A 25,517-nucleotide genomic window follows, 5' to 3' on the forward strand; every position below is an offset into this window, starting at 1 on the left:
AATATTATGGAGGGAAAAAAAAAAATCCATTTGTTTTAAGGTAGCACACTTTAAAAATAACTATTTATGAGAAAAATAATTTAATAATGGAATATAAGCAGGTGTTCTAATGCTCTATATGATTGCTATAGAAGAGAAAGTGTTCTGAGCAAGTGGAAGTTAGAATGTTCTTGTTCTCTAGCAGCTTCTTCTCTTCCACTGCTCTAAGTTAGGGGATATTTTCATCTTGGGGGTACAAAGTTTAGCACATGATAGTGAAATACTGAGTATATCAGGTTCAGCAATGCCGTTTTCAAAATGCAACTGATTAAATCTCCCTGGAGGTTATGTAATGCATTTCAAAAATCCCAGTGTATTATCCCTGTTGGGTACTACATGCTTAAGATAGAATTGGGAATATAAGTGGAAAATTAGTTCAAAAAATGCTCCTTGCAGCATGGTTTCTGCACCAGTCATTCACAAATGTTTTCCAAGTCTGTTAATTCCACTAATGATGAATGCTGCCAAATCTGAGGAAATTACTTGAAAGAATGACATCCGTTAAAAGCCTGAGTTCAAAATAAATTCCAAACAGTCCAATGTGAAAGATAGAAAACAAACAGACTAAAATTACAACATACAAATAAATCTGTGGAATATAAATCCAGCAGAAGGATGACATGCCAGCAGTAACAGTAGCTCCCGGACCAGTAGATGTTGAGGGAGTAATACAGCAGGGCTGTGCAATATTTTGCAGTCACAGATCAGCTCATCTCACCAGCCAAGCTTTGCTACATTAGTTTTGTACCCCAAAACACCACAAATAAGCTGTGCAGCATCTCAGGAGAGGTGCACTGCTTCCTAGAAGCCTTGGACCAGTCCAGAGCCAGTCATGTTTAATGTTTTTAGTGATGATCTGGACGAGGGAACTGAGTGTGCCCCATAGTAAATTTGCAGGTGACACGCAAGCTGGGAGGAAGTGTTGATCTGCCTGAGGGTAGGAGCACTCCAGAAGAGGGATCTGGATAGGTTTAATGGGCTGAGGCTAGTTGTATGATGTTCAGCAAGACCAAGTGCCAGGTCTTGCATTTTGGTCACAACGAACCCATGCAGTGCTAGATGGAGTTGCACCAGGGGAGGCTCAAGTTGGATTTGAGGAAACCTTCTCCTGGAAGGAGCGCTCAGGCGGTGCCACAGGTTGCCCTGGGAGACGGAAGCAGCCCCGCGGTGCCTGCCGGAAGCGCAGGCCGCGCCCGCTTGCGGAGCATGCCGGGCCGCGTAGTCCCTCCCGCCGCGGAACCGCAGGTAGCGCCCCGAGGCCCCGCCCCCAGCCCTGCTCGCAGCGCGCGCGGAGAGGCGGGGCGGGGCGTCCGAGGGGGCGGGGCAGTGTCAGCTGTGGGGCCGCGGAGGGAAGCGAGCGCGGCGGCGGAGCAGGTGAGCGGGGTCGGGAGCGGCCGGCAGCGGGAGTTCGGGGCGGTAGCGGGCAGGCGAACACCTCGGCCGTCCCGCGGAGCAGCGCCGGGCACGGCCGCCCCCGCGCACCTGAGCTGAGGCGGCTGCGCGCGCCCCGCCGGCGGGGGGCGCCGTGAGCGGTTGCGGCGCCGTGTGGGTGTAGGCGGCGGCCGCACGGCGCTCCCGCAGCGCTGAGGGTTTGCCGGACCGCGAGCGCCGGCCGGGCCCCGCTTTCTGAAGGGTTAACGCGTGGCCTGGGGCCGCTTCCCTCCTCAGCGAGTCCCTAAGTTACGTAAAGCCGCCCGGCGGAGCTCCGGGGCGGGTTGTCCGCGAGCCGCGGCCGTTGTGCCGAGCGTTGCCTTAGGCGCGGGGCGCGACCGGAGTCACCGCCTGAGGAACGCGTGAGCCGAGCTGCGTTCTTACCGTGTTGTCGCTCTGCGGTGGGTGCTGCGATCCGCTCCGGATCCCTCACGGTTCGAAGGTAGGCAGCGCGAACCCTTCTGTGCTGGGTTGCTGGGGGACAAGAGCTGCCTGCAAGTGGTTCGCGTGCAGCGAGGGGTGCTCCTCAGCTTCGGTGGGGAACTCTGGGGTTGTGATAACCACGTGTATATGGCAGGTGCTGCACAGGGGGCTTCCGGCTTGTCAACAGGTGACATGCGGGCAGCTGAGTAAAAGTGGGCACGAAATTTCTGTTGTTGTGGAAACAATGAAGAAAACCTGATCCAGCATTGTTTCTTTAGAGTTTCCACCGGTTCTTAAGCAAACGTTCCATTATAGTGTTTACATCCGAAGCAGCGAAGGTCACGCTGACTCCATTGCCCAAGCAGAGGTGTTCTGAATGCAGCCAGCTCACAGGTAGTATTGCATAGCTGAAAATCTTCTAAATCCAATTACAAGCGTTAAATAAGGATCATTCTGTTTATAATCTGTTATCCTTGAATCGAATGGCTTACATGTTTCTCCCTGAGCCTAAAAACCATTAGCTTAAAAGGGTTTGGAATTGCAGTTGCTTCAAATTGGACGCAAACCCTTTTGCAGAGTGATTCTATTACAGCCTGTTTCCTTTGCCTGCAAAAAGAGAGGTGCCTGTTGCAAATAACTGATGAGTTGGTGTCATCCTGTCTTGCAAGGTGTGACAGTGTGATTCCTAGGACTCTTGTCTCAGGTTTAGCAATTCAGTCCACCAAAAGTTATCTTTGTTTCCTTCTTAAACTCGGAGTTGAGAATCAAACCAAGTGTGGGTTCTGAGCAGGGAACAAATTTCTTATTCAAAAGTCAAGTAAGTACTTATACAAGGAAGAACTGGTTGGTTTCAGGTGTCACCACTGATCTGGAACTTAGTGTGGCGCAGTGTTCTACTGGTTTAATGCAGTGACATGAGACCAGGACGCTGTGAAGCATGAAAGTAGCAGTCTGCATCTAAATCTTCCCTCCTTGCCTCAGCAATGTGAGGAAGGAGCACTCTGGTTTGTGCAAAATACTTTCTGAGATTGCTTTCTGTTCCTTTAATTACACAACGTACCTATAAAGTATGAATGTACCTATAACTATGTATTTATCAGTACGGTAAGTTCTGGTGTAATATCTCAGTATGTTTCTTTTCCTGTTTTCTTGAAAAAATACATTGGTTTGAATGGTATAGCATGCACTTAGCTCACTTGATGCTTCCATTGCTCAGAGAATAGTGTTCTGTTACTCTTCAGAGATCAGGAATATGAGTGAGATGCTGCTAGTATCACTTATTTATCTGCGGGTGTGTTTGTTGTGTTTACTGCATTAGCTTGAATGTCTTTTAGAAGCAGATACTGTGATCAACACTGTTTAATGTGCATTGACTTATAGTTTGGAATGGCCTTTAGGTGTACGTGAGAAACTTAAAACCAAAAATACATCTTGGGTACAGACTCCAGCTGCTAATAAACATTCAGTCTGTGCTACCAGATTATAGCTAGTCTGAAATAAAAGTTGCTGAAGCATATGTAGTATAGATGTTGGTTTCTTTACATCAAGTGCTTCGCACTACAGCTCCATTCATGCTAAGCTTCTCAGTAACAAGTGTGCATTGAATGGTAGTAGTAGGTTCCAAATAACAAGCTTTTGGCTGGACTTCTGCTTTAAAGAAGGGAGTCATTCTGGAAAAGGCTCCGTTCACAAGCATTGTAACTTGTGAAAATATCTGTTAAAAAAGACAAAATGCTGAACAGTGCAAGGTTTTTCCTTTGCAGAATCTCAAAAACTCTTGGGTGTATTTCATAGGTTCCCTGAAGTATGGACTTGTTTTCCTTCTACTTTAGGTTCACAAAGTTATATAGCAGAAGACTGTATTGCTTTTGTATCATTATATATAGATCTTTTGATTTGTTGCAAACCTTCAGCTCACCTGGCTTCTGTTCGTAGGGATTTAATCCCACAGATCCCAGAAACATAGCTAGATAGGGGATGCTTTCAGTTCCTCATGCTGGTAACATGCTGCAGCCAGGTATTGCTTTGTTTGGTATTTTAGGCATCCTGATAACTCCAGAGAATATCATCTACCTAAGAAGACTGTGTTTTGATATTTATACCTCTCCTAGAAATCACTGCAGAGTTACATTGAGGCAGAAGTCGGATTTGCTTACTGAGATACACGTGGGCAGAACAGATTTGTATCTTAGTTTAGCTACAGGAGAACATCTTGTCTCCAAGACAGGTGTGACTTGCTTCATCAGCTATCTGATATGAAGAGTGAAGTCACACAACGAAGCACAAGGCTGTGCTGCAATAGAATCTGCTGGGTAGTTCAAATGAAGTACTTGGCCAGCAAAGTAACTCAGCAGAGTTTTATGACACTGACGTTTCTGCTTCATCAGTTGCTGCTCACTGTCCGGCTGCAACCCATGGAAGGGCAGGGAGACTTTTTTGTGTGTTGCTTCCAGTTTGAAACTGCTCCTTGTGATCATGTTCCCTCAGCTTTCAGACATACAGAGCGTGTGAAGTTTTCACTGAGTGCTTTTTTTCAGTCTGTCCTGTTGGTACTGATTCAGTTTGTGTTCATTTATTTCTTATGTTCTCTAATATTTATGTAAAACAAGAATGAAAACGTGACATCACCTTAGCAATTAAAAAACTCATTTGGATTTTGCTTCAGTAAGTAAATGACTGATTGTCTCTATGATGTGAATCAGGCTGACAGCTTCCCATTTCACAGCAGCCTGCAGCTTTGTGATTGGTGTATTCCTGGGTGAGATGGGTGTGACACAACTCTTAATCCAAAGAGATAGCATCTCATTTGCATCTTGCAAGGACACTTCTTGAGGAATGAGACTATATGCTTCTTCTGGCAGTTTGAGACTGCCAAAAAGTTTATATAGAAATGTAGATAAATGTACGCTAAATAATTATTCTACTTTATAATGGTTTTCTCGTGGACCAATATAAAATTTTGATTCGTCTTCTTTGCTTGAACCCGTTTCTTCCATTTTAGTCTCCTGAAATAGAAAACTAACATTACAACACTATTTTTGAGGGAGATGCTTGTAAAACGTAACTGCTTTAATTAAGGCTGCAGAAAATGTACCTTGTTAATTGTTAAAAATGTCTGAGATTACATGCAACAGTTGCTTTAAGAACAAACACATCATACGTCAATGAATATATATATATGATGTGCAAATATGTTTTCTTCACTGAAGTTGTTTAGTGTGTTTCAGCCTGATTCGTGTCCTGGATATTATATGGATGTGTGGTTCACGGGCATCGTACAGAAACAATTCTGTTTGTACTAAAAGTCAATGGCCTTTTCAAAAAAACAAAATCCCACTGACATCATAAAGATTTCTCTTTCATTTTTGTACTTTTCACTTTCTACTCGTTTATTTTAATAGCTGTGAAAGGCAGAAAACCCCTGAATATCAGTCCCTCAAACAATAGAGATGAAGCAGTATTTTATATATAGCCAAATTTGTTGTGAAAACATTTAGCCATCAGGTACTGCTCCATCCCGGTACTGATACAGGTTTTTCTAAAGCAGTATCTTGCTGTTGTTTTCACTTAAAGAAAAATAAGCTAAAATGATATTTTCTGTCCTTCACTACAGATACTGTTCTTGAAAAAGAAGAGACATCATGGGCTGTACACTGAATGAACCTTAAACACTTGGACTGGAAACAGGTGGTTTTTTTCCATGAAGGATGGCAACACCATATGTTCCTGTTCCTATTCCTGTTGGAAGTTCATCATCCAGCTTTACAAACAGAAACCAAAGACGTTCTTCTTTTGGAAGCATCTCAACAAGTTCCAGTTCTTCAAAGGGACAGCCAGAGGATTCTACAGTTGGTAGTTTTAAAAAGATGAGCATGCCTGACCAGACTGGTTCCACGTCATCTGCTTGTAGCAGTCCACTTGTTAGGACTAAGTTTACAGGTCTGGATACATCAATAGAGTACTGTACTCAGCCCATAGAAGAAATAGAGCAGAATACAGATTCCAGGAGCTGGGAAGATCGGCCATCCACACCTACTATACTGGGTTATGAGGTGATGGAGGAAAGGGCGAAATTCACTGTAAGTGTTTTGGAATCACGTAGTGTGTTCTGTAATGATAATATATTGACTGTAATTTGCGTTCTTTTTCAGTAGTTAATCTTGCAGGGATGTTGGAGCACTGTACCAAATACTGGTCATGCTTCAGAGTCCCTCCGCCTGACAGGAAAATGTCACTCCCATTATACAGGTGGGAAAGCTGAGAGTCAGAAACAGTTTTCATTAACCACACACATCCGTACAGGTTAGGGGCTGACCTGCTGGAGATGAGCTCTGAGGAGAACTGGAGTCTCCTGGTGGGTACCATAAGCCAGCAGTGTGCCCTGGTGGCCAGGAGGGCACATGGTGTCCTGGGGTGCATTAAAAAAGAGCATGGGCAGCCAGTCAAGGGGGGTGATCTTCCCTGTCTGCTCTGCTCTGTGGACTGCTTGTACTAGGCTCTCCAGTTCAAGAAAGATGGTCTCTAGAGGAGTCCTGCAAAGGGCCATAAGGATGATTAATGGCCTGGAGCATCTCCTCATGAAAGGCTGAGTAACCTGGGTCTGTTCAGCCTAGGGAAAAGAAGACTGAAAAAGGATCTGATAAACATTTTTAATATCTATAGGAAGGTGGAAAATAAATGGGTGAGGCCCAAACTCTTCTCAGTGGTGGGTAGTAGTGGCCTAAAACTTGAACACAGGAAGTTCCATACGAACATGTGGAAGAACTTACTTACAGTAAGGTTGATGGAGCACTGGACAGGTTGCCCGAAGAGGCTGTGGAGTCTCCTTCTGTGGAAATATTTGAGACCTATCTGGTTGCCCATCTGTGCATCCTACTGTAAGGTACCTGCTTTAGCTTGGGGGGTGGACTCAGTGATCTTTTGAGGTCTCTTCCAATTCCTATGATTATGTGATTTTTCTTTGACTCTGTACACGGAGTAGAAGTGATTCATTCTACTTCAGGTACCAAGAATACCTGCTGGAGAAGTCAGAAATCCTTACAAAGTTGTAATTTCTTGTGAAAGTTCTGAATAGTTAAATATCTCAAAATTAAGTCTTGCATTTGAAATGAATAATTTCATTTCATGATCTTAATTGAAGCACAAATACAGTTTACAGCTTCTTGTTTTGCTGGGTTGTTAGTTTTTAATTAGTGGAGATCTCTTCTGTCCTGAAAATATCAGATCAAGATATGCCATGGAATGTCTTATGAGAGAACATCAACTGATTCCTCAAGTACTAGTAAAATCATCAATTTATTTTGGCTAATAATTAAGTAGCATGGCTTTTATAATAGTTTGAGGATGACAGCTTGACTTGCCATAAGTTTTTCAGCTTATAACATCTACATGCATGGTAGCACAGGAGAAGAGATTCCTTTTAAACAGGGCCTTCAAAACTGAAGCAGCGGGTAGTATTGTTAAACTGACTGTTAGACCTAAAAATACGCTGAGGCAGAGTCCAGTGTTCAGCAGGATCAGGTGCACTGAAATTAAGTAGTCAAAGTTGTCATTATCTTTAGAAGCCCGAACTACAGAACAAATGAAACATTCTCCATGGTTAAATTCCTTGAATGTGTTTTTGCCCTTCCATAGTTCTCTTGTGTTGCTGCATTGTTATTTCTGAAAACACATAATTAACTTTGTTTTCAGTTGCATGTTGAAAATGAGCTTGCTATTGTGTATTAAAACCAGTAAGTAATTAGTGCGAGAAATTTTGGTTGCTTCTGTAATGCAAAAATCAATGAGATGGAAGACACTGGAGGAAATTAAATCAAAACCACAAGTGAGAGGAGATTGGTTTGTTCAAGTTTGTTGTTGTTACCGTGGCTTTTTTTGGTTGGGTTCATTATGGTTTTTCATTGTCATTTGTTGGGGGACTGAAGGACATCACTGTCTGTGAGCGGTTGGTCTCATGTGCTGGCATGGCAGTCCTGGGATGTTGCTACCCCCTTCTTTTTTTATCTTTAAGTCAGCTAGAAATTATGTGAGGTGCTGAATCAGCTAAAGAGTTATTGTTTAATATTAAAGTATTATTTTACTTTTTTTTTTTATTTACCAGTAATCACAAGCTGACTTCTTAGTTTTTTCAGTTGTCTGTTATTTACTTGGAAGTCACTCAAAGTGTGGAGATATATATATATATATATGTGTGTGTGTGTGTGTGTGCATATATATATATATATATATGTGTGTGTATATATATGTGTGTGTGTATGTACATACACATACACACACACGTTTATATATATATGTGTGTGTGTGTGTTTATAAACAATATACTTGCAGAACTTTCAGTTGAACATGGTATAAATCAGAAAAGCTCTAGCAAAGCTGCTTGTTCTGGTGTTCTGCTGTGTACCAGCAGTAAGTCTTCACAATTCTATATAGTGGTTATGCTTCATCAAACTCATATAATAAAAGTTTGTTTATATTCTTGCTATGAAAGGAAAGCTGAAACATTTGGGTAGGCACAGGAGAAGCAAGAAGGAATTACGTTTTAAGACTTGCTTTGCAGACATGTCTTGCAGAATGGATTTACATGCTAACAGCACTTTGGTCATGACCAAAATACTGCTTCTGCTGTAGGCAGAGATGTCCACAGGTGCTGCCACTTGAAAGTAGAGTTCAGTGTTTAGAAGTAGATAAGAGAAGTACTTGCTCAGAAATTGCTTTCATTTATTTTTTTTTCTATTATAGTTGTCTGTAGCTTGTTTAACTCTATGCAGTTGAATGTAATATTTTTTTAAGAAGTGAAGTCTTTCTGCTGCACAGAAGTTGGGAGGCTTTGTGGTTATATTACGTGTTGAGACTGCATCAAGAAAAATACGTTCATAGAATGATAAAAAAGAACTTTTTATGACAAGAACCTACAGAACTAGAAACAGAATTATGTAGGCTGGAAAAGACCTTCAAGATCACTAAGTCCAACCATCAACATGACCTACTGAGTCCTATCACTAAATCATGTCTGTTAGTATCATATCCATACAACTCTTAAATACCTCTGGGGGTGGGGACTCAATCACTGCCTTGGCAGCTCATTCCAAGCCAGGACTTTTATTAACCAGGACATCCTTCTTTGGAGAAAAATATTTCACTACATAACAGAGTAGAAAATGTAGTAGAAAATGTAGTAGAAAAGTGAAATACATATGATTACTATTCCAAAGGTATCTCTTTCTTACTTGTATTTCATCATTTTTAATTAGAGAACACTTAGCTAGGAAAGCTAACCCATTGCAACCGAAGTCTTTGTGCTGGAAGAAGTAAGGTTGTGACATGGGAACTTTCTTTTCTTTGACATAACTTGATATTTTTCTAGTTAAAGTTCTGTTTTGTTAGTTTCGTGGTTATTGACTTTTTTGATGTCTTTCAGTATCTATTTCCCTTCTAAAAATTGATTAAAAGTTGATTAATTTTTTAATCAGTTTTCTTAATTTATTTGCTTTTAAATGGAATGGCACTTCTGCCCTGCTGTTTTGCTGATTTGATTCTGAGGGTTCATTTATTTAGTTCCACAGTGCTAGTATAATTATTGTGGTGCTGTTACCTGGGGAAGGGGCCATATTCTGCCTGGGAAAACAACAGCTGATGTCTATGAGGAGGACCAAAGCAGCATCCTAATTTGATCCTGTGTTAATTTCCTTGTGAACCGAGTCACATGAGGCACTTTTAAATAATGTAACATTCAGTAACTGATGATTACAGTCATTGTAAAGGCAGATTGGCCTCCAAGATTACTAAAACTATAATCCAGCAATAGTTAAAGCAGATGACTTTTGATAGGCGAGACTTGTTTTTTCCTGGAGTAGAAATGTGTGTGCGGCTTCAGAAACCCATTGTTACAGACAGAAGTAGTTAGAAGTATTTAACAATTTTGGACACTTGTTCCTTAAGTTCTGAAAGCTACTTACGCTGTTTACACTGAACTATTTTTTTTTTAATCCAATAGTTCTACCTTTTCCATTAAGGAATAGAGGATAATCTCAGTCTACCAGCCAGCAAGTTGTGAAGTTCTGCATGTTCATCTAATACTCCCCATTCTTCCACCCAGGTATACAAAATATTGGTTAAAAGAAGTCCAGAGGAAAGCTGGGTGGTGTTCAGACGGTACACTGACTTTTCCAGACTCAATGACAAGGTAAGAAGTATACAGATCTTAGCTAACTTGCCTCAGTCCTACTCCCCATTTCATTTTCTTTCTGTCACTTTTTTCTTTGCTGCTTCAATGCACATAATACGTGCTGTCTTAATGGAAAACAGTAGCATGCAAATATTGTGCATATGAATTAGCTACATCTAGTGTAAAGCTATTTTTTCATCTCTGACTGTTAGAGTACATTGTGTTGTACTCCTAATCAATCTGATGAAGGAACTTAACTCAGTAGTTGTGTCCTCTGTGTGGAAGTGGAACTGCATGTTTACATACCTTTGCAGGAACCATCCAATAAATGATTTATTCTTTTGTGCAACAAGCTCTACACAGACTGATAAAACTGAAGCTTTATACATACAGAAAGTCCTGATTATGTTGATCAGTCTTCTGTTTTTAGCACATCAGAGGTTAATTGTAAAACAATTATATCGGATCTCTAAAGCTGAAGACGGGCTCTTGATAAATAGGAGTTCTGGGACATCAACTTTTAACAGTATTTTTACAGGATTCAAAACTAAAATATGCTTGTCTAAAAAGCACGAGGTTTATAAGTTGTTTAGCAATTCCAGTTAGCATTATTTCCATAGGGCATAGAAAACAAAAAGTAATGACTAATTATACTTATCTTCATTTTACTGTCAACTCCCAGGAATGAAATTTCATTTCAGGTTTAACATGTTTCCTTCTGTTACATTCTTTCATCTTAACACTTGTAACTTTTATTTTGTTTGGCCTGTACGAATGAATCTCTAATTTACCATTTCTCTTAACTTGGACCAGCATCACTAAGAACTAATCACCTAAGAACTCTGTTTTGAAATTCTCAGTGTGGATTTGAACTCACACACTCCGGGCTCCTGGTTTTACTTATTTGGACATCTTTCAAGCTACTTTTAGAACATGAGTGGACCACGTATTGCTGAATACAGATTAGTTCAGAGACTTTTTTTTCTGAAGAAGTTTCTGTGTTTTAATAATTCTGTGTCATAAATTAAGTAACGATTATTGGCAAATGCGTGAATCCCTTTAAGATGGTGGTGTTGTTCTGGAGATTTCAGTTCAAAGTCAAGTCACGTCACGGTGTGTATTTTAGTGAGCTGTATCATATATAGGCCAAGAACTGCCTAGTCTTTTAGCATACCTATCAGATGAAAAAAATAAAACACCCCAGACAGTCATTTTAGGAGCATATTTAGATTTTACAAGTGAAGCCTTTGTGGTCAAATCTTTAAGAAGTGACTTTCAGCATAATTTTTGGGTGGGATGATTTCTGTTGAAAAGGAACTTCCTGATTTTTCCTCTGTGTCACTGACTGAGATTTCTACACCTTAAGTATACAAATAGCTTTTGTTACTACTCTCTAATTCTTTACAAGTGTCAGAACTGTTGTTTTGGATCCAGTATATAAAACATACAGTCTCTGAGGAGCCAAAGAATAAATTGTGTGTCATTGGTTCAGAAGACATGATAGAACACTTGATATTGCTTGTTGATTGTGCTCTAAAGGGAAATAGAAATGAGATTACTCTCATGTACTTTCAGGATTTTCTATACCCTCTCTCCTACAAATCAATTATTAACATTAGTAATACATTATCTTATAAATCCTTTTTGCTAACATCTTTTTTGAGATTGATAGCAAATTATTAATCCCCTGAGACTATATTAGAAGTATGGCATTCAGTGTCAGCCGAATTGAGTAATTAATCACTATGAATCATGGTCTGAACTATTAACTGAGGGAAATGACTGTTCAAGAAGACAAGGTAAAGAGAAGAGAGCAGTTCATCTTGTATGTGTCAGTCACGTGCTTATTCACAACTCCAAACTAAAATGAGGGATGAATTTCAGCAGTGGCTAGAAATGGAGAAAAGGTAAGAATAGGGATGCATGTAGATGAAGTTGTAGGCTGAATGAATGCAACTCAACTGAGTATAAGAAGCAGCTAGTGAACTTAGTAAAGGCATTCTTTGCCCTGATTTCTCAGAGAAATAGGAAAGTAAAATAGTGTATTCCAGAAAGTGTTTTGGCCATATCTTCTGCTAGTTTCTGAAGGGCTTTTAGTACACAGCAGCTAATAAAATAGAGTGAAAGGTCAAAACCTTGTGTCATTTTATGAATGAAACAGATAAGTTTTAAAACTGCTGAGGTGCAGGATGAGCTGTTGAAGGATCCCATGAATGAGAAGTAAACTTCTGCAAGTCATTAGAGTCAGCTAGAAGTAAGGGAAGGAGGCAGTGGAATCCAAATCCATGACTTAAGAGTAAACTATGGAAAGCAAATAGTAAATGATAAGGCAAAGACAGAAATACTCTCTTGCTTTAGTCTGAAAGATCTGGAGAGATTAGGAGCAAATACTAACATTTGGCTAGATGAGTATGTTTTGTCTCTTAAGAACACCTAGTGGGCTGGAAAAGTAAGGGAAAAGTACTCTTCTATGCCAAAAGTTAGTGGGGAAAAAATTGCATCATTTATTACTCTGCCTGCAGAGCTGCTGAGCTAAGAATAGACCAAGTTAAGTAATTTTCCCTGAGATACTGCCTCATGTGATACATTAGCTATCACATGAGGATGCTGGGGAAAGGCATCTAAAAAACACTGAATACAAGCAACCAATCAGTCAACAAAACTTGTCTGACACATGGGTTTTCCTGGTGCATCCAAGTAGCGTTCAAGAAGGAACAGGACAATGCCTTTGAAAGTTGGTCTGCTGACAGCTGCTAGCTTTCTCATACTGTATTCATTCACAGGAGTAATCTGTGGATAGACATAACTTGTTCCTTAGAAATAAATGATGCGATCCACAAATCAATGTAGATTTGTAGACAAATGAAGTCATTAAGCAGAAATTCATCAGCTTGAAAATTTTTCCCAGAAGTGAAAGTTTATCTACAACTGGGATAAGGCAGGAAGTCCTTTTGTTATTGTTTTTGAGTCGTGTTCTGTATTTTGTTACTTAGGAGGGGTTATAGAGCGTAAAAGATACATACATGTAGAGTACCAATGATAACTTGGTAAGAGATAAAGGAACTTTAGATGACCAAAGATAAACTTAAAACTGTAACGTCTGATATATGAAATTCAGTAAGCAAGGAGGAAGGCTGCAAGATTTAAATGCACAAATAAGGAGTAAGGCTTTGATAAATCATTTGATAAATAAGAAACTAGATAAAACCAGTAGTTATCATAATGCTACCCTGGAGCTTTTTCCAAGAGTTCCTGAAAATTGACTAAAATTATAAAGCTTATTGCCAGAAAGTTCAAAGTTGTTTCCATGAAGGAATCAAGAGGCTCACTGAAGACTTGTCTTGCAGCTGCTGAAACATGGAGTGCTAAATTGTTTTCAAGGCAGATTCTGGAATTCCTATCACCAGTACATCTGGATGAATGTATTTGATACACATACCTGTGTATCTCTAGCAGAGATGTGCTTTATCTTGTCTTCAGAAAAAGATTAAATCCTTTCCTTCAATTGAAGGGAAGTTATTTCTGTAAAAACCTGTTTGTTTTTTCTCTGGATGATTAATCCTATTTGTGTTTTTGTGTCTCGAGCGTGTCTTCTAAGAAGAGGTATCTTGAAATGGCTTTTGGTTAAAGCTTCGATGTTTCTGATCTTAATGTGTATTAGAAAATCAGATAAACTAGTGGCCTTGGGCAGGCCAATTATTATAGAATTTTCAGCATCCATTCATTTGCATGTTTCATTTTTTCAATTCACATAAATATTCTTTGTCTTTCTGACCTTGAATATACATCATCAATATTTAAGCAAGCCAAAATTTTTGCATGACAGTAATGAGTTGAACTGCATCCATGTATATTTAATATTTCTTATCAGAAGTATCCCATGTGTGCATCATCATTCATTCTTTTAGCCTTCCAAAAGGATGAGTTGCAGTCAAAGGTCTGTAGTGAGCTTTCTGTATTTTCTTTATGTAGTACTTGCTATCGCTGTGCAGTTTAGAAGCACCACTGAAATGCTTAATCATTTATTACTTCTTTCTTGTACAGTTCTCATACATTCACCATTTCAAATACATCAAATAACAAAGCAGTGTTTTTTAATCCTACTCTTACGTGGTAAATTTAAGCGGTCATTTGATTGCCGGGGCAATGCAGCATGTGGTAGAAATGTATCCTCAACTTACACTACGTACAATTTCAGTTTGCTTACTGCAGTAAGATGTACCTAGTGCTTGAACTTTTCAGAAGACAGAAAGAACCTGTAATTCTGAGCAAAGTCAATGCCATTATCAGGTTTGATATTTCATCAAGACTTTTTTCTTGGTTTCTTCATTTGTCTTTGTCTTTTATTTCAGCTAAAAGATATGTTTCCAGGATTTCGGTTGGCCCTTCCACCAAAGCGGTGGTTCAAGGATAACTATAATCCTGATTTCTTGGAAGATAGACAGCTGGGACTACAAGCATTCCTCCAGAACCTCGTAGCTCACAAAGACATTGCAAACTGGTATGTGATTAGAATTTGCCCCTGACTTTAGGGGTTTTTGCATTCAGATTTCTTGTGGATTCTAGCAGTATATCTTTGAGCAACAAAGTACAGAGTTTTGTCAACATCTTATTTGTGTGTGTATTTGGTCATTATGTGAATCATTTGGTGCCCTATTAGTCACATTTTAATCATAAGCAGAAGAAGGAAATTGCACGTGATTAACTAGGAACTAGATGCAGTAATGTTTAAAATTGAAGATTCAGTAAAAGACCAGATTGAAATCCACCAACACATTTTAATGCATCGAAGAAAGTACTATATTAACCACAGAGTGGGAGAAAGAAGCTTAACCTGCTAAACAAAAGTATCATCAGGCTTTATAAATGATGTAGCTCCTCTTTGCCTTAACCCTGTAAGGAAGCTTGAAAGGGAGGAACTCAACTATAGAGCTCAGTCTTGTCGTGGATCTCTTGTGCAGCGCTGCCTTTCCTGTCCTTTTTCGTGCTGGTGCATTGCTGCCTCTATTGAGAAGGGCATCAGCTGGCTAAGTGCCTTAGGAGGAAATAAATAACAACTACCTCCATTACACGATGTAAAAGATTTCTTTGAATTGCCACTCTAAGGGCAGCAGTTTGTTTCCGATAAATGAAAGGAGGAAACACATAGAAGGGAAAACGGGGTCAAAGCATGCTCTTGGAGTATAGCTAAGCTGTAAGAAAATATTTATTCCATCGGATTGATATTTTATTAAAAGAGGCAAAACATTTCCAGTGATCTTAAGGTGTGTTCACCTCTAGCTTTTAGTTTCTTGACTTCCTTATATTAAATGGTGAATCTACAGCTTTCCAGATGTTTTTGAAGCAATTTAAAATACAATGTTCTGCCAGCAGCAGCAGGGAGAACAAAAAGTGGATATGGTCTTTTTCTAAGTAGGTTGTAAATCAAATGTTTTTGCAGATTTACTCTTCTAAATACTTCCTTTCTCGTGCACAAGTGTTACTGCATGTTCTTTTGTTTTACTATTGCACTTCAGAATGAAATTGCTAGTGAAAAGTAGAAACAAATTTTTTTTAAGGGTCTGAACTGAATTATGTGATCAAGGATGAGGATACTCAAGAGAAATAATGAGCAGAAATGCTTCCATATAATGAATTCCTCTGCATTAGCCATATGCGAGTCCATTCAGCACAACTTTCATCTTTATGAAAAGAATAATTCAACCATTAAGAAATGGATTTGAGCATCATGTTTGAGAAAGAGTCACTTCAGCCGGGCAGATTAAACTATTTGGACAGAAAAAAAAAGTCTCTTCCTTGTAAAAGTGCTTTACATGGCTGAATAGCTTCATTTGGTTTGCAGTTATTTTTCTAAACATTTAACAAATTTAATGACTTGTTACCATCTATCACTTCTTGAGCTAGTCGAAGTGATAACATTAGTTTAAGTTGTCAAATACTTGTGTTATTTGTGTGGAAGAGACAGTTGTGGTAGTATAGATAGAGGCTGTACACATCATGGGTTTATATAATGTAGCGGAGAGGGCTCAAAACAGGAAAATTTTATGTCGTCTATCACAGAGATTAAGTGGAGAAAGGAATGGATCTTTATCATAGGAGGAATTTTTCAGATTGGTATAAAGGCTGGTGAGGTAAAAGTGAGTATGGAGACAGGAATTCTTACGTGGGAGGGGAAGAGACAGGAAATTAGTTTGGATCTTCTGATTTTATTTATGTGGGTTTTTTTGCCTTCATTGCAACAGGAGATTATTTAAGGATTTGTCAGTAGTGAGTGAAGGCACAGAATTGCTAATAAATTGCTTGGTTATTAATCAGGGTATAATAACATAAGGATATAGTCTGAAGGTTTGACAGAAAAAAGGAAGTGTTTTAAATGGAATACTGCCCTTTGTTTGAGAACTTGTGTACCAGAACAACTTCTTCAGTTTTGTTTCAGATAATTTCCCTCAGTAACTCATACAGGTGAGACATTCAAAGTAATGTTAATGAACAGTTACTTGAGAGTAATGTAAGGATGTAAACATGCATCCTTAAAGAAATACTACCCTCATGTCTTTAAGTGTATTTTTGTACATTAAGTAATGCACTCTATTTTATTTGGTTAAGCATTGCAGTGAGAGAATTTCTTTGTCTGGATGACCCTCCAGGTCCTTTTGACAGTCTAGAAGAGAGCAGGGTAAGTACTATATTGTATTTTTTTTCTTAAGGACAGGAAGCAGTAATTCATGCAATATCAGAAAATCTGCTGGTGTGTTTGAAATGGAACATTTTCACTTCCATTCTTTCTCAATGGAAAAGCTCTGGAGTCTGTTGATAATTGGTACACGCTAATAAACTTTGACAACTATACTTAATCCCTGCACAAAGATACAGTCTCTTCCTTTTTGCATTTATAAGCAGTGGGTGCTTTTTTTAAAGGCCACTACCGAATGTAGTTTGTTTCTGTGTACAGGGAGAGGTTTTTTGAAGGTTTGCTCTACATGTTGTCACAATGCATGCAGCGTGAACTTCAAGCTTTGCTGTAAAATATTTACTATGAAAAGTAACAAAGAGTGTAATCGAGACTGCTAAAAGTAGTGTTCTTGCAGATAGCTGAGAGCGTCAAGTAGTTTGTTAAGATCACAGCTTTTCAATATGCTTGTGATCACAGTAGTGCTGTGAGCTGCAATCTGTTTGAGTTCCATGTGTATTTCCCTGGCACGGGTAGCTATATCAAGTGTGCCAAGAACTTATTTTAATGTAAAAATATAAAATCATAGAACCATTAAGGTTTGAAATGACCTTCAGGATTATCTGATCCAACCCTCTATCTGCCACCAGTGTTGCCCACTAAATCCTTTAGTGCAACATTTAAACGTTTCTTGAACATCTCCAGCAGGATGACCCCACCACCTCCCTGGGCAGCCCATTCCAGCATCTGACCGCTCTTTTAGAGAAGTTTTTCCTGATATCCAACCTGCTGTGGAATTCCATGTCTATTATTATTATTATTGCAGAAATTATGAATGTTAATGTGAGAGGGCTGAGAGGGGATCTGATAAATATTTATATATATCTTTAGGGAGATGTGAGGCAAAGGGATGAAGCCAGGCGATTCTCAGTAGTGTGTAGCAAATGCACAAGGAGTGAGGGTCTAAAACTTGAACATAGGAAGTTCCATACAAGTATGCAGAAGAACTTCTTTATAGTAATGGTGATGGAGCACTAGAACAGGTTGCCCAGAGAGGTTCTGGAGTCTCCTTCTATGGAGATATTCAAGACCCTCCCAGATACCTATCTGTGCAGCCTCTTGTAGGGTACCTCCTGTTGCAGGGGGTTGGACTCAGTCTCTTGAGGTCCCTTCTAAGCCCTGCAATTCTTTTTGTGTCAGGAATATTCTTCTACCATAGAAATTTTGGCAAATTATTAAAATAGTTGTGCTGCTGTATTTTTGTTTCTGAAACATTTAGGTAAATTTATCAGATATATCTGTCATAAAATCCTGGCCTCTATGGGGTTAGCACATCTTATTACAGAATAGCTGGAGTTGGAAGGAACTGCTTGAGACCAAGCAGTCCAAGCAGGGCACCTCTGCCATTAGAACCCGATTAGGTCTTTTCAGGGGTATAGTACCACAGTTCTCATAGTTGTCCAGTAATTAACTTTATGATTTAATCACAAAATTTTTAGCAAAATATTCACTAAAACCATTTATTTTCTTGCCTTACAACCTTGGAAGTAGTTTCCACAAGTCCTTTCCCAGCTCTGTTTGTTCCGTAGTCTAGTGAAGAAGCAATCTGTCTTTCAGCTGGCCTAGCCCTGTTGTCTTTTGATAGATTACAGAGAATACCCACCTGGGTATCAAATCTGTCCAGCTCTTGACAGAACACGATATCTCACACAGTTCCCCAGTAGGTTTGTCTCAGTTTTAGTTCACCTTCCTGCTGTTATGGTATCCTTTGAAATATATTGACATTCACTTTATCCAGTTGTGAATAGTGACTTACTTTCTTCAGGGAGCTGATACGTAGATTGCAGCTAGAAATGAGGTTCTAACAATTGAGCTTTTTCATTCTCATGGAACAATGAAAGCGTTCACAGATCTGTAGGATATTTTGAGTTTTTCTGTGAATAAGGCAATTTGCTTGCAGATAGAAATAATTTAACAAAATTCTTAAGGAAATAATGGCCAGCTTTCAATTAGACTACAGCAGCCCTTGGTGCTTTTACAAAATACACTGGGATTTATCCAGTTGGGTTGACAAAACAGGAGTACTGCTCAGCTGATATGGTTTGCCACAGAGGTAAAATGCTGCGTGAAGGTTGAATGGTGAGCGATGTGTTCTCAGCTCTAGCAGATGCAAACAGAGCTGTGACTCAACTGATTGGATGACAGATATTTAAGACCAAGGAAATTTGCTATCTGCTAATAAAACAAATTAAAACTCATTGTAAAAAAAAAATCGTTAGAAATGTTATTGTTATGAAATTGAATAACAGTGCACTTGTTTGGATTGTGTAATTATTGTGCTATTGAATAATTAAGAAGATTCTGGTTTTCAATGTTTGTAGCCTGTTTTAAAATGTTAGCAATGCGATGTCTTAGCAGCATTCTTAACCGAGCTCATTTAAGATGTTTATATTCAATGAATTCCACGAATTAGTGGTTAGTTGCATATAATGTAATCCAAGATAGCCTCCTAAATGGGTTTTCTTATTTAGCAAGAATGTGTAAATTATTAAAAGAGAATTGCACATTACTGTTGGTAGGCTTGCTTTTACCAGTAATTGGCCAGCAGGCTCTGTGCCAGCACTTGGGTCGCTTCCTGCGTTCAATGATTATTGCGCTAGATGTTAGCTCTTCATGTTAAGTCTTGGAATTGCTCACCGTCACATTGGCCAGGGTGTACCATGTACACAGACTCTTCTCAGCACTAAGGAGTAACACAGTATGTGTTGTCAGTCAGTAGTTACTGCTCTTGGCATTTCCTTAGACTCCTTCAAAAATGTTTCTGTTGGTCTTAGGATTTTCACAATTACTGTACTCATAACGGCTATGTGGAAACTCACTATAACTTTCTGTCTTTATCTTGGATATGGAAGAGCATGCGCTTCTTGTGAATGCTCCTTCTATCTTTGATACTTAGATCTAGGCAACTGACTTCAAAGTCCCGTGAAAGCCAAACTCATATGAAAGGCAGAGGGAACTGGGGATTTCATCTCGTGTTTCATGTAGGCGCACAGGTTCAGTCCTGGGAACTGCATGTCAGTAGAGAGTAACCTCCTTCTAAAAGCATTTATTTTGTGTCACAGAGGACACAGTGAAGCATATACATTGCAGTTTGGTACAGTAAATTCATTCTTCAAAGCCAAGTGGCATGTTTAACGTTAAACCCAAAACTAATTATTTCTTTACATGTAGCTCTTTATGGTAATCAATACAAAGAGAAGCAGATACAATTCTGTTACAGTGTGAGATTTCTAAAGGAAGAATCAATAAGGCATTCCGCTGAAGTTAAACTGATGTTCTTAAATCTCTCTTAGGCTTTCTGTGAAACTCTGGAGGAGACAAATTACCGTCTCCAAAAAGAACTGCTTGAAAAACAAAGGGAGGTGGAATCACTGAAGAAATTACTAAGTGAAAAACAACTTCATATAGATGCTATCGAAAGAAGAATTAGGTACGTAGAAATTACGGGCTTGTTAGGTGTTTCTTCACATGAAAGCATTCTTGTTAGATGGTTTAGAAGAACTGGCTTTAAATGTCTTCCTGCAAACAATTTTCTCACACAAGGCAGTATTTTCAGTAATCTTTCTCTGGCTAAAGGCTGTTATTTCATACAGATAAGTGAGAAAGCGTTGACCCATGTTGTCCTTTTAAAGTCGCTGGGTTTATGTTTCTTAATCCTTGAAATCTTGTAAAGATAAGGTGAAGTTTCTCTTCTGCTTTTGAAATGCCGGATACGTGAAATGCCGTAGTGGAGATGAGAGCGGTGGAAGAATTGCTCTGAGTTGTAAAACTCTTCCTGTACTCAGTAACAGAGCATCACAATCGTGCAATGGTGTCTATAATCATTCCTAATGTTGTTCTGAACTGCCTGGCATGTTGCTGCGGGTAGCTTTTAAATGGCACTGAAGATTGTCCCTTTAAAGAAAAAAGTATGGTTGAGTTTCACAGTAAGCCTTTATGGTACTCATCCACTATGCTTTGCAACAGGCAGAGTGGTGTTAATATTCAGCATCCTACTAGGCTTACTGAGTCTGTCTTTGTGGAGCTTCCTTAGGAAAGGAGTACATCCCCACGGACCCTTAGGAAGTTACTTTAATACTGCTTGCTTTGCTGACTGTGGAATATCCAAGCTGACTAACCAGCTCCATTTTGGAATATATATTTTTGTGGGCTGGATTTGGAAAACTATTTAAGTGGAATTGCTGTGGTTTGTTGAGAATTCTGACCCAAATACTATATTCAGTTTGTAATACCGTTCCTGAAGGCAGTTAACTGTGTTTGAAAGATGTCCTTCCTGTTTATCAAGTAAATTATGACTTACTACTGCCATAAATGCTGAAGTAACTAAGGAAAATTAAATAGCTTGTATTTGGCTGAAACAACATTGTAAGAAATTCTGTATGACTAAACATAAAATCAGAAGGCATGAGTAACAATTCTTCAGTGCTTTCCCTAAAGATAGATAACTTTATTTCCTTTTTAACACAGATACACCCTGTCTGTTTTCAAGACACTGTAAGGCTTTTGATAGTCAGACAAGTAGTAGCTGAAATCTTAATTGGAAGTAACTCCTGTGATTTTTGGTTGTGAAATTACCAAGTAATGTGGTAACTTTATCTAAGAAATACTGCTTGGCTGATGGGAATGACGTATGATGTTACTTTTGCCTTGTTGGAATTTTTATCTAGTAGACCAACAACAGTTAGACATTTTCTATCCTTACACTCTCAAAGCCAAAACATTTGTGAAGTAGGAGGTGAGCAACTGAATAAGATATTAGACTAGTAGACCTCTACTTACCATTCTGGATTTGGCTGCAGGTAGGCCAATAATTCATTAGATTTGATGAGTAATGCTGAAGTTTAAGTACTACTTGAATCTAATGTTAAAACTACAAAGATAATAGTAATTAAAGGAACTTTAAAATGAGATGAATATAGGAGAATTCTCCTCAACCCAAAATCATTCACGAGCCTTTCTGATTCAAGTGACGGATTTCAACCCTGAATTTATGTTTTCTGCATGCAGAAACACTTTGGAAACAATAATAGTTTCTTTAGGTAATATCCCATGACCATCGTTTGATTTTTAGCCAGGCTGATTGGACCGCCATCTTGCCTTGCTGTAAGGAAAAGAAATTACTACCTGTCTCTTTAATGGAGAAGATATTGCTCTGATTGTCTTGCATCTAGCAATTTAGGGGTCCTTCTGCTGTTGAAGCAAGATGCATGTGGCCTAGATCATCTGCTTCTAATTCAATATCTAAAGTCACTATCGCTTCTCCAGGACTTGGATTATTTTATACAGCTACTAAATTGTGATACAACAAGTGGATTGAACATAGGTTAACCTGTTTGAATAACTGTCCAGTGCAAGCCCCGCATCTTTGTAGTAATAAAAGAATATGGAGCATGTTATGAGTGAGGTTGATATGTTCCCATTATAACAAACAGGTTGATGATGCTTCATTCTTCCTTGCAGGGATTTATCTTCAGGAAAAATGATTCGCCAGATGTCAGGAGAAGAAAGTGAGTGCAGTGGTGAGGTGGAGTCTTCTGCGGTAGAAGCAGACCAGGGTGCCCTGGGTGAGGACAGCTGGTAAATACTATTACTTTACTTAAAATATATACATTTCTTGAAGCATGTTTTCAAATGTCTTGCATAAATTCTGCACAGCTGAGGAGTTCGGTGCTTTATTGCACCTCTCTGTAGCTCTCCCATGTTTGACGAAAGCCCTCAGGATAGCTCGTTTTAGATGTTGAGTAAGTGATAAGTTAGACAAGCTTTTGTAAATGTTTGGTGGTTTGTGGGCATAACGTGACTATGGAGAATCATATTAGTTTCCATTTGACAAAGCTTATTGATCTGTTGTTGCAGCTCAGATAAAGAGAACCATCACGCGGCGTGCTGGAGTGGCTCTTTGCCTGAAAATTCTGTACCAGAAATTGAAGTTGCTGAAGTAGCATATACTGCTGATGAAGAAGAATAGATCAGTAGCAGCTGCTGTGATCTAGGAAAGTTTCCTGTTTGGGACGTATTCTGTGGGCAGGGACATCCAGAAGCTGTAAGGAATTTACAGCCAAGAGCAAGAATGCACATATCGAATGTTTACATAAATCCTTATAAATTGTTAACATAAGAAATATACCCAGTGCTGCTTTCATTTCAGTTTTTATTTAGCCTTTCTATATTTAATATATTTAAAGTCTCATAAGGGCTAAGTTCAGCTAAAATTTAGATAGTACACATCCACAACTTGGCTGACTTTCCTAGCAGAGTGACAACTTGACATCACCAAACACACAGAACTTGTTAAACGTGACACGGTTTGCTGTGTCGCATCAGTGTGGTGCCACTGACGTGACACATTTGATGTGTTCTTCAGTTTGGTATTTGTGTTTTCATGTTCTTATAGCCATAAATTGATGGACGATGGAGTTAGGACGGACTCATCTTGCGTTTAATAAGAGCGTAGCATATGTTGTTTTTAAATTTGGAGCTTGGAGAATATTTGTCTGGAAATTTTAATGCAATGCAATAGGAAAATGTACAGTTCCAAGAGAAAAGTAGTTATGAAACAACATTATAATGTAACATTATTTTATGTATGTTGAAGAAATGGTCATTTTTGCTGAAGGAACTAAGATGAGACCCCCAAAACACTGTGTATTTTCATCCCAAGATGGCATACTATAATACTTTTAGTTGGATAATGCTGCTTTTAAAACCTGGGATACCTTTGCTACGTTACCTGTGTAACAATAAAATCAGCAAGTTTGCCTTTTACTTGGAACACTACCTCTTATCATCTTGCTAATGCATTCACGTTTGCTTAAAAATATTTCAGATTATATGGAGATAACTGAAAAACTGTAAAAAAAGCCATATTTTTTTCTGCACAATTCATAACTAGATTGAATCTAGTTGCGGTGTGTTTTTGTTTCAATGTATTGTACATGTTGGAATATTGCTACGTATGTTCTATAGCCTATTTTTCAAGACGTATTGAGACAGGAGATGCACTTTATAACTAAGACTCCATTGTGCCAAGTTCCGTTGGCTAATTGGTTGAGAAAGGAGTCACAGGGAGAGGATTATGTAGTGCCTTTTTGTATTTTACTTGTTCATTACTGCAGAGTTTTGTTACAGTTCTCTGGGTCAGCTTTGTGGAATATTTGATACAGCTTGTTTCTGTTCTTCACTTATTTACTGAAAGTGCCTTGTTTTATTCTGCTTTTCCAATAGGAAGAATGCTGTTTTGTTTTAATGTATATTTTTTTCCCCCATACCACCCACATCGTTGTTTAACGTCGTTAATATGCAGTGTCTTTGTGCTGGAGTTTTCAAAGGGAGCTTTGTACTTCAGGCTGTGCATACAATGACCTTCATGCAGAACTGTATAAACCTTCCTGGTGGAATAAAACTATGGTCAAAACACCTGTCTTTCTTCTCTTTTCCATTGTAGAAAAAGCGTTCAGTGCCTTGCCTGGCAAAAGGGTGAAAATGCTGCTAGAAAGAGACGAATGACTTCCTAACAGCTTTTCAGCTTTTGCTCTGACCTCTGTTTGCATAAGACTAAATGAGAATGTTGTTACAATACACCAGAAAAATTACAGAGTCGTACAGTCTTAGAATCTGTAGAGTTGGAAGGGATCTCTAAAGGTCATCTAGTCCAACTTCCCTGCAGTGAACAGGGACACCACGTAGACCACGTTGCCTGGGGCCTTATCCAGCCTTGCTGTGAAAGTCTCCAGGATGGGGCATCCACCACATCTCTGGGCAGCCTGTTCCAGCACATCAGCACCCTCACTGTAGAAGATTCTTTTTCCTCATATCCAACCTATATCTACCCTCTTTGAGCTTGAAGCTATTTCCCCTTGTTCTATCTGCTGAGGAGTCTGTTCTGTTCTTTCCTGTAGCTCCCCTTGGATACTGAAATGCTGCTACCAGGTCATGACAGGCTTTTCCAGGCTGAACAGCCCCAGCTCTCTCACCCTGCCCTCACAGGAGAGGTGTTCCATTCCATGGATCATTTTTGTGGCCCTTCTCTGGATGGTCCCCAGCAGGTCCATGTCTCTCCTTTAGTGGGGACTCCACATCTAAGTTACTCTGAAAGCGATTGCCTTGAAAGCTCAGCCAGTGAGGTACAGTTGTCTTTTTAGTTTGATTTAGACTTACTATGTTGTACCCAGTTGAATCTCAACCTGGCTTTCATTTTCTTCTATTGCTACCTAAATGTAATAATCCTTTGGGATTTTTGTTCCTCTGAGGCACTTGCAGGCTTCTCACACTATTCCTGCTTTTGATTTCTGTGTTCCTAAATTAATTCACATGCTGACTGTTGAATCAAGAACGAGTCCCTGTAAAACACCCACTTCATACCTTTCCCACTGTTCCTGTCAGCTAATAATAGTCCCATTGAACCAGCTTAAGGAAGGAAGCACATCACTAACTCATAAAGCAGCACCAGACAGTAATGGGAGGGAGCAGCCCACACAGCCTGTTTTTCAGTACGCTGCTGTCCATGTCTTCCTGTGTTGAGCATCTCTTTGTTGCTTTGGGGTTTCATAGTTGCAGAGGAAAGGGATGTGGACAGCTACTGTTCGGTAGATATGCCTGCCCCAAATGCACGTCTTCATTAAACCACAGTTTGATGTTTCTATCCATATCTTCTATTCCTTTGTTGAGAGGAATATAGCTATGAAGCTATAGTGATTGCTCTGCCAGACACCCACATTTCTAGTAGCGGAA

The 25,517-nt window shown here is 39.3% G+C and overlaps 1 protein-coding gene across 3 annotated transcripts; it reads left to right on the top strand.

Moving 5' to 3' along the window:
* Positions 1–1,351: 1,351 nt before the first annotated feature.
* SNX16 (sorting nexin 16) lies at positions 1,352–24,197 on the top strand. Of its 3 annotated transcripts, XM_072328995.1 has the most exons (9): positions 1,359–1,413; positions 1,708–1,912; positions 5,507–5,972; positions 9,989–10,075; positions 14,410–14,558; positions 16,664–16,733; positions 20,081–20,217; positions 22,248–22,364; positions 22,644–24,197. In XM_072328995.1, exons 3-9 carry the CDS (start codon positions 5,601–5,603, stop codon positions 22,753–22,755), a joined length of 1,044 nt encoding a protein of 347 aa, XP_072185096.1. In that variant the 5' UTR covers positions 1,359–1,413; positions 1,708–1,912; positions 5,507–5,600; the 3' UTR covers positions 22,756–24,197. The 3 variants fall into 3 exon arrangements, with proteins under 3 accessions (XP_072185095.1, XP_072185096.1, XP_072185097.1); XM_072328994.1 differs by lacking the exon at positions 1,708–1,912 and having other exon boundaries at positions 1,352–1,413; XM_072328996.1 differs by lacking the exons at positions 1,359–1,413; positions 1,708–1,912 and adding an exon at positions 2,172–2,286.
* The last annotated feature ends 1,320 nt before the right edge of the window (positions 24,198–25,517 follow it).

Source organism: Excalfactoria chinensis, chromosome 2 (assembly GCF_039878825.1).
Source record: "Excalfactoria chinensis isolate bCotChi1 chromosome 2, bCotChi1.hap2, whole genome shotgun sequence".
NCBI classification, from domain to species: domain Eukaryota; kingdom Metazoa; phylum Chordata; class Aves; order Galliformes; family Phasianidae; genus Excalfactoria; species Excalfactoria chinensis.

Coding starts and splice junctions, on each gene's coding strand:
- SNX16 (XM_072328994.1), top strand. CDS start 5,601: ATGGCAACACCATATGTTCCTGTTCCTATTCCTGTTGGAAGTTCATCA. Junction 5,973..9,988: donor AGGAAAGGGCGAAATTCACT/GTAAGTGTTTTG, acceptor TCTTCCACCCAG/GTATACAAAATATTGGTTAA. Junction 10,076..14,409: donor TTTCCAGACTCAATGACAAG/GTAAGAAGTATA, acceptor CTTTTATTTCAG/CTAAAAGATATGTTTCCAGG.